This window comes from Anopheles cruzii, chromosome 2 (assembly GCF_943734635.1).
Source record: "Anopheles cruzii chromosome 2, idAnoCruzAS_RS32_06, whole genome shotgun sequence".
Taxonomy (NCBI): domain Eukaryota; kingdom Metazoa; phylum Arthropoda; class Insecta; order Diptera; family Culicidae; genus Anopheles; species Anopheles cruzii.
Window position 1 is genome coordinate 8,917,028 of NC_069144.1, and position 9,821 is coordinate 8,926,848.

Sequence of the window (9,821 nt, forward strand, 5' to 3'; positions counted from 1 at the left end):
AGGGAATGTCAATTCGCAAAACCGATTCATTAAATCGTCGTCGTTGTAAATAACATAAACTTGCTTTAACTGGCCACTGAAAAGTCTCCACTGGTCCAACTGCTCCTCAAAATCACAATACATTTTCAGACCTTGCAAAGAAGGGGCGATCGTATGCCAGGGGATTGCACTCGAATTCCCGATCTCCAAACGTTCCAACTTTCTCATAACCGGGAACGGTTCAATCATTTCGTTCATTTGCCGGGGCTTATGCCAAATCGACAGTTGCTGAAGATCAGGTACCTCTAGCAAAATCGACCGTAACGAAGAGTGTGGTATACACGTATAAGTGTCTTCTACACGCAATGAGGTAACGCTGAACGCTTGGAATAATTCCTTCACATGCGCATAGCACTTTTCAGTATCTCCGAGTTCAAGGTGCCGATATTTTCGTTTACTTTGTAGCAAATCGTTATCCCACGGAAAATCCGCCACTAGCGTCAGGCGATCTATTCGCTGTCCCGAAAAGGCCAAATCCAACCATCTTCGACACACCTGGGACACGTCCTTCAGGTCATTCACGTCAAGGTGGTCAAATATCATCTCCAACAGCTGCGAAAAACAAATACTTTTTGAGCAACTTTACCTGAATAGGCCGTAAATTAGAATCACTCACTTCGTTTGGTAAGTCATTAATCGGCAGGTGCTCCATGATTATCGCAGAAACTATCGGTAGCGACGCGCGTGTAACGATTGAACCTTGCTTAAACTTCTCGGTTGTCACCGCTTCGATTGGGTCTCAATGGATGACTCAGATGACTTCACAACTTATCACCTCAGAGCGTCCTGTTCCACTTGTAGCTTTCAAATGACAGGATAGGGTAACGTGAAGTACTTTTTATTGTGTTTCTGCACTAAAAAACCTGACCTGGAAATCTATCTTGACCTGGTGAAAATACGAAAGTAATTATCGTTGGCTAAAAACAATTACCTATGGCCAACAGACTCTTTAACAAGGCAAGAGTTATTATTTCAGAATTCAGCACTTCAGTGTGCTTATTACGAGCTTTACGGGTAGGCTTTATACAAAAATGCAAGAAATGAGGTTGCCCGAAAACAAGAAGTAGGTTTTGGTCAAGTATCTTGCTGTGTGTCAAGCAGTTTGAAAGCTACCCAACTAAAATACCATAGTAATCGCTACAAATTACCACAGGACATTACCATTCCCAACATATTTCTGCACGAAAAATGTTACAAATTTATGTTATTGTAAACCTCATCGGTATAGACGGTTTCATTTTTGGCAATAATGGTTTATCATGTGAGTATACAAGTAATCAGTTGTTGCGAACACCAGCTGAAGTTGCCAAAAAAAAACCAACATTAAAACTACTGCACTTAAAACGATGAGAGGAAAAAACAACCCTAATGCCCTGTCGTCGGTGCTGGTCGAGATTAGTCCGGGAATGGGGCAAATCATAAACAAACTACCCCTAAACTGTTCTCGATTCCCAAAACAACAGCCACTTCGCTTCACTTGTCGCCGGCGGCATTTGCTCGTTTGCCCGTTTCATGTTGTCCCGACGACATCCGAGGCCATGCTGCGAGCCCATTACCGGGCTTCGGTCGGTCAAACATCAAGGAAGGTGTTCGCCGTTCCCACGAACGTGCCACCTTTGGGATTGAGAGCATGTCACAAAAAAAACCGCCCAAAGGAAGTGTCGAAGCCCTGCGTCCTTGCGTCGTACTTGGTCACCCGGGTCGCGGTCCTTTCCATTTGATCTCATTGTCAACCACCTTCTTTTGCCAGGACGCAGAACGCGCTGCAATAATATGCTCGCAAAATAAACAACGACGGCGATCGCGTTGGCCAGCCTGAAGAAAGGATGTAAAGACCGGTCCTTGCCGCAGCCTTGCAGCCGTGGTTCGCCGGCCCGACAAGTGCCCGAGGATCAATCGACCTACCAATCTCGGTGGGAAGGATTGCGGAATGGCCATCGACACGAGAGTAAAATGGCACTACGCAGCGAAGGATGCAGAATGCAAAAGAATGGAAAGGTAATAAAAAGGATGAAAATAGAAATCTCTTCACCGCCGCTTCTAAGACCACCTGAGTGCGGTCCCGGGGGTTTTCTGTTTGCCCTATCGGGTCGTTCGTGCGTTGGCCCAATTTTTCTCACCGCCTTGCCGAGTCGGCCTTTTCTATGGCCCGTGCGCGTGTGTGTGTGCCGTTTTTCTTTTCGCAACGAACTTTTTCTCAAACTTTTTTATTGCATTTTTTAAGTATATTTTCTTTTCCGCTTTGGCCCTCCGTTACTGGCTCGCCGACGAGGGATCCTTCAAGCCGACGATAAAGTAGAAGTCGAACGACGCATCCTTGCCTTTCATCTTCGAAATTGCTCTATTTATGTGCAGTCGTCCTTTGAATTAGAAAACTCGCCCGCGGGGCTACACACTCCTTCCGGGGCCGGGGCCCAGGATGTGTGCGGTATTGGTTTCATTTGCGTGACCGAAGGTGAGGCCCCGTTCCCGTTCTGCGAGCCCTACGCGAGCCTTGCTCGTGCAGAAAAGGATATTCGCTCAACAGTGAAGGAACTGGCCGGGAAGACCGGGAAGAAGTAAGTCGGCGGGCAGCAAAAAACCTTCGCCTTCTTGGGCCGTCGGGAAAGATTTGAGGACATCAAACAAAAAAGCGATCGCGTTGAATGCGGGAGGCTCGAGGCGTACAGGCGTTAGTAGGTCGAGTAGGGGGGCATCAGGAGCAGGTTCCCTTGTCGTCCAGCGCCATTCAGCGTCTTTCAAGCGAATCAAATTGCGGTGCGAGCTCGCCGCCACACAATCGGGCTCGGGTGTACTAATTCCTGGACGATTTTTTGCGCGCTCTCTCTCGACCGGTTAACGTCTTCGCGAATCGTACGTGCCCCAGGTGGACCCGGAGCGTTTGCCCTTTTTTGGGACATGTACACACACACACACAACTGCGGCCCATCAAGCCCAAACGGTTCCCTTGTTCCTGGGGAAATTCGTGACAATTGAGGCCAAATTAGGGAACACTGGCGCAGGCTTTGACGTGTACCGTTTGCGAACTGCTCATTAGTGTTGGTTGCAGGTACACAGCATAAATATTCATGCTGCCGATTCGCATCGTGTGGGGTGGTCAACGCGGGCATTCAAATGCTACGCCGACCGACCGGCGATGACTTATTGTTATTATCGTTGGGTTAGCTGGACCTGCGGGCTGTGGCGAGTTGAAGGGGGTCCGTTTGGCACCCCATTGTTCGCCCGGGCATGATTTCAATCATAATCATTCTTATGCAAATATTGTAACGTGTAACGTGGCTCACCTGAAACCAACCTTGTAACTAACCCCCGGCCCGTCGAAAAACCGCATCCTCACAGAGCCCAGCCCCTTGAGGGACCTCGACTCGAAAAGTTCGTCCTTAGCGCGTCAGGTGAGCGCGCCAGCTTTGGAACCCCTTGGGTTAGGGGGGATGGCGAAAAGTTTCCGAGCTTTCGGAAGGAAGGGTGCGAGCGTTTCATCATTAACCCGCCAGCCAGCCACATGACAGAAACACGGAACACTCCCGGAGTGGGCAGAGGGTCACTAGGTGGAGTGTGGTTGAAAGTTCCTCGTCGCTCGCACTTGCTTAGCTACGAACGCAAACGAGCCAGCGTTCGCTTTGATGCTGCGGAGATGCCCTTGCGGTCGAAGAAACTATTTCTGTTGCGGCGCAGGAAAGCGTGTATCAAGCGAAAGCAATTAATTAAAGGGAAACGGGCGAAACGCGTGTACCCGCTGGCTGGCGGTCTGCCGAAAGGACCCATTCAATTTCACGCTAATTAAATTGTTTTGCATTGGCCGTGCGGCTTGCACTCGAAACGTTCCGTGTTCGTCTTAAAGTAACGTGAAAAAGTCAAAAATAAATAAAAAATAACTAAAATAGAAAATTGATAACAGGGTACCAGGGAATAAATATTTGATTTCATCTGCCTCCCCGAAACTAGACTCCGGTTCCGGTATCGATTTTACAAACACAAAAAAAAACAGCAAACCGGAAGCCCGTATTCAGCCCGTGAACATTAATTTGATACAGTTCCGTAGTTTTCCCAAATTCGTTCGGCCCTAAAAGCGGGGGATATTGAAATACCAGAAAAACCCTCGCGGAAAAGGAAATGCCGAAACAGATCTTCGAAGCGACGTATCGTTCGTTCGTGTTCCGCAAAAACCGTTTCATTTCGGATGGCAGCGACAACAGGTGTCAATTTCGACATCGACTCCCCCTCCCCGGTGCGCGAATGCCGTCCCGACCCGGTGTGGCTTTAATGCTCGGCATTGGGATTGATTTTCAACTCTTGACGTACCCTCCGCCGCAGAGGGGAGTGTCACAAAAAATCAAGAATTGATGCAAAGTGTTTGCCATTTTTTTTTTCTTTTTGGCTGTTCACAACCCAAACCCAGGTTATGCTTTTCGAGTGCCAAGACTTTCTTGTGCAGGGGGTCCTTCAACATAATTGCTCCGAATCATGCAACCGACTGACAATCGACGGTTCTGCTCGGGGGCCTCTGATAAGCGTAACGGAACCGACATCCGACAGCCGCCGGAGGACCCGCCTGTCCCGGGCGCAAAATTCAATTGGCGTTCGGGCTGTGGAAGGGTCCTGCGACCACGGCGGGTGGGGTATCGACTTGAAAGAAAAAACCTTACGGCCGGAAGTCACCACCGAAAGAATGCTCGAATCGATCGGTCATGTGAGCGTTCACAATCACAATAACGAAGTGATCGAAAACAAACCCAAAAAAAAACAGCCTAGCGGCCAACAGGCTAGCGACTCACCTGCGACCCGGAAGTGCACGGAACACAGATGCGGAACAGATCGTCGCTGGGGCGCCGTTTGCTTTGCTTCATTTGTTTGCCTATTCGCCGAAGCGCGTCCACTCCGATTCCCGATGTTGTGCCAGTCTGTGTTTGCTCAGGTTTATGGACTGGCGGCGGCGGATGGCGGACCCCGAAGGATACTTTTCCGTTTCCGGCCGCGCTGCATTGTTTCATCTGCAACACACCGAGAGCGCCATCAGTCCAACAGGTAGCGCACGGCGCGGCCAAGCCTCGGCCTCGGCCTTTATTTGAGCTTTTTATTATGTGGCCGCACTTTTCTTGAACTCCGCCGACTGTGGCCACTCGGTGGTCCGCGGCAGGACGTGCGGCTTTAAGTTATTATCACTCCGCCTGTGACTGGCTCGCCGTGGGCGCCACAATCCTGCGCAAATATTGGTTCATAAAATTATGTTTGAGTTTGTCTTTCAGATTTACCGTGACGAAGCCAACGAAGGTGCAGTTGGTCACACAGAAACCACACCACCGACCGGACTCGGCCACAGAGAAAGTGTATGTGCCGTCGGAAATGAAACGGGAAAAGCGGCTAGATGCCATCACAACTCGGACACAAGCGACAAATTTGTTAAAATAATGTCGTGTCGATACCACCATTGGTCTAATGAGAGGGAACATTACTGAATTGAGTGAACCGGAAAATCATTCGATGATCGATCGTTCTTCGTTAAGGATACGGCATTGATGAGCTCATTGCGATGAACGATCAATGAATATTGTTAAATATTGTAAAGAAACCCAGATTGGCAACCCTAATCCTTCTCACGTACAGGCCACACACACATACATACACACACCTCACCAAACAAATGCAAACTCCTGTTTCGATGCTCCAGAATCCGGCCACTGCACCACTCATTAATGAGGGCTCTTGCGCTAATAAACTCCGGCCGAGTGCAGCGTTATGCTGCGGTGCGATTGCCCACCGGAAAAACCGGCCCCCAAACGGCGGATGTTTTGTTGGCATTTTTATGCTGCGATTGCGGCAGACTCCCGTGGCCATTTCGCTCCTGTTTCGATTGCCCATGCGCTCCTCCTCGTTGTTGTTGTTGATCCTCGTTCGCGCGCGTTGCACATTTCTCGGTCAGCAATTTTCATCATAATTTATTATGCTCCGCCAACGATGTGGGGTGTGGCAAAAACAAAAAAGAATTGCGGACTGCGGTCCCATTCCTCTGGGTGCTTCGTTGCATTTGTTGCACCGACACACTGCAAGATGCATCCGCGACTCTCCATCGCCACATATGCTCATGGCGCGGGTTTCGGGCTCATTGTTCTATGCTTCCCCTCGCGGAGAGGAGCTCCCTCTTTCGCTTTTGTGTCTTTTGCGTTAATTTTGCAAATGCAACCCGGCCGGTAGCCGGGTTGCACCCTTGCAGCGAGCGCCACGCAGACTGCTGAGGCGTGCAGTTTTGTGCTTCTCGTGGAAATTGAGCGTTTCCGCCTCGCGGGAAAACTACGATGTGTTTACACATTCGGCGAGTTTCCGTTTCGCAGGCGGGTTTGCAGAACCGTACTAATCTTTGGTCCCTTCCTGGTGGTGCTCTGGGCTGGTTTGGTGTTAACGAGAGGTCCAACACACCCAACGACTAATCGGATGCGTTATTTTGCGCCCCACCCGTGTTGTCATTTGAGTGGCCAGTTGGTCGTATCTAGTTCCTTTTTCAAGCTAATTCAAATAGTGTTTGAAAAAGTGTTTGTAGCATTAGAACTTTGAATTAATTCATTCGTGGGTTTTATTCGATAATTGTGGCCTTACTATAGAACAAAACATCCGACAGTTCCCATCCGACAATTTTGAGATAGGTTTTGACCGGTTTTGCGATATGTGGCCGAGCGTTGTCTTGTTGAATGTATCAGTTTATTATAACTTTTATCCCATTCTGGTCCTTTATTCGGTCGAAGCTTAGTTACAACACATAAATGGTTGTCGATGGCGTTTTAAAAGCTCACACCTTACATATCCCACCATATGCACGGTGAATAGTTCACTGTGGTTACGATGGATCTGGTTCACGAGGTTGTGCTCAGACCTTCTTGCGTTTAGTATTCTCGTAACAAATCCATTTTTCATCACCAGTAACGAATCGGCACAAGAACAAAAAAATTGTGACATTTAGTGAGCAATGTCATCTATTTAAAAAAACATGAATTAATTGCACCACCTAATAATATAGATATCCTTCGTCTTCCACGATTCGCGATGTTTTCACTATTAGACATGTGCAGTGAAAGTGACTGTAACTTGTATCGGATCTCAAGTTATTCTGCTCTCTTGAAACCGGATGCCTTGAGCTTGGTTAGCTGGTCCAAGCACTTTCAATCATCTTTACTGTTAATAAAAAACTTTGAACTCTTTCAAACAGTTCTTTTCGGCTCTTCCACAAACGACTAAAAGTACTAGGGTCGCGTAACCCATCAGGAGTTAAAACGGAATTTCGACGAGTTTTCGAATTTTTGCATTTATTTTTTTCTGTGACCTTTGAAGAAACTCTGTTACCGTCCGAAGCTGCACTTTCTTTGCACTGAACATCTTTTATTTCGCAGGTGCATCAAGAATGGGCTAGAAGCGTGTGCTGTCGTAGTCGATTCTACACGAGGGCAGCAAGTTATGTAGCTGTTCGACCGCAACCAAAGACACCGAGCATTCCTCAAGGATCAGTCTATTCAGCAAAGGGAACTTCTGTGGTATCCAGCCAAGATCACAGTTCTTGATACCTGAGCGTGAATCAAGAACAGCCTGGCGATGAAAGAAAAGGAGACGAATTTATTCGATTAAACATCCGTTGGTTGGTTGGTCTCTCTCTCTCTCTCTCTCTCTCTCTCTCTCTCTCTCTCCCTCTTTCTCTCTCTGATATAATATACACTTACCGGTCTATGGGTTATTGTCATGCACCGAACGTTGTTACGATGAATGGAACGAATTCTAATATTGTCCGATACCTTAAGTTCCTGCAAGTGTTCCAATCGATCGAATCGGACAGAATCGTCTGCTACTATCGACACCTGGTAAAGGAGATCAAAAAGTTCGAACTAGCGCATTTGTGGCAATGAGGGTCTACCATATACGTTTCAAATTACCTCATCATCGATGTATACTTCTAAGCGTCGAAGACATAAAAAATTGTCGTAGATGAACTGTAAATCATCGTACGATATGAATTCCGTGATTACCAGACACCTTAATCGTGGAACAACATCGAAAAGGTTCTCGAGAACAACTCGACGAGGATACATTTTTAACTCAATTGATTCAAGCGACTTCATAGGTCCAAGAAGAATTTTTCTATCCACTTCTCCGTTTAATGAAAGGTGCTGCAAAAAATAGCATATAGAGTATATTGTTCCTTTTCGCTTTTTATTTGCTTACCTTCAGCTTACTCAGCTGCACCAACGACTCCAAAAGTCCTTCTTCGGCATTTTTCAAAAAAAGGGCTAGATGGGTTAGCTCATAGCAGTGGCGACTTATAGATTTAACCCATTCTACAGGAATCATCATACCGTAGATGGACAGTCGTCGAAGGAAGGGGTGCCTTCGAAAAAAACCACTACTTTTCTCTAAATCCGTCACTTCATTCATGCGAAATTGAAACATATCAATGGCCAAATCCTCTACGAGTGGGAACGTTAGCTTCAGAAAGGGCTGCAAAAGTCTGCTAATCAAATCCTTCACATGAACGAGCTTCAACTGCCCACTGAAGTTTGTCCATGCTTCCAGTTCAAGATCTGTGCGGCAGTCCATTTCAATACACTGCCAATTTACAATATGCGTGCAGGACAAAACAAAAGAATCGTTTGTTGTTCCGTTAACAAACAGCGATTCCAGCTTCGGTAAAACCGGGAACGTTCCATTCGTGTTGCACTGGTCCTCAGCGAGACCAATCGACAAATCTTGTATTGTAGGAACTTCCAGCAGAATCGATCCTAATTGCTCCGAAGTTATATAACATTCAATGTCCGTTCGTTTCATAACAAACATTCGGACGTGTGGCCTTATCGTGTGCAGTAACCGTACTAAGCTTTCAATCTGCTCATATTTCGTCGTCATAGTCGCCGGCGGTTGATGAACGTTGCGATAGTTCCTTTTGGAGTTAATAAAAAATTCACAATTGGAATTACGATTCACCAACAACACATGGTCCATCCTGCGATCAGAAAAGCTCAGCACTGACCAACGCCGACACACGAGGGACGCTAGCTTTAGTTCGTGCACATCCAGGTGGTCAAAAATCATGTCTAACATCTACCGAAAACAAACACTTGTTAGTTAGCTACATTTACTTTTCATTGTCAATAACTTACTTCATCGGGCAAGTCGTTTAGATTCATTTTTCTCGAATGTTTCTCGTTGGAATGTTGGCTTTCACGAATGTTCTCGGCTCAAAAAGGATTTGCGTTGTTGTTGACGTACTAGATCCAAACTGTATTAAAAACCGCGCTGTCAGAATTAATGTCAAAAGGACAGGATTACGCAACCGCAATCCAGGGTTGTAGTCAGGAACATGGAAATCATGTTAGAGACCCCGTCTAGTAATTGAACCACAACTATAAAAAGTGATTAAGAGTAATTAAACTTACAACTAAAAGCCAAACTTACAACTAAAATTGTTAAATTTATTTTCTGCCGTAATTATCTCTGATATGTCCTCCCGTGAGTTAGTGACGTATACTAACTAAAAAAACTTTTTGCGGTTCCTCTTTTGTTTCGTGATGCGAGGGGCTCAAAAATTATTAGTTCCCTTTTAATCTAAATTCTGTCGCAATAGTTTATACTTTTGCACCTGGCCGTCGGCTCTGGGGCAAGGTTGCGTGTGACCTACCGTTCTAGCCCCAGTTCCCGGTAGATCCGTCAGGTGCGCTGGTGCCGGCGTACAGTGATGTTCTATTTTTACGTAACAAACACAATTGTTTTGATTTGTATCATTCCTTTTCATAAACAGAATTTCTTTC

General features: G+C 46.6%; 1 protein-coding gene across 1 annotated transcript; it reads right to left on the reverse strand.

The window, feature by feature from the left end:
• Positions 1–7,434: 7,434 nt before the first annotated feature.
• LOC128277419 (uncharacterized) lies at positions 7,435–9,178 on the reverse strand. The gene is made up of 4 exons (XM_053015873.1): positions 9,174–9,178; positions 7,953–8,052; positions 7,743–7,877; positions 7,435–7,611 (listed from the first exon to the last, which is right to left on the reverse strand). The coding sequence occupies exons 1-4, from the start codon at positions 9,176–9,178 to the stop codon at positions 7,435–7,437; spliced, it is 417 nt and encodes a 138-aa protein (XP_052871833.1).
• Between the last annotated feature and the right edge of the window lie 643 nt (positions 9,179–9,821).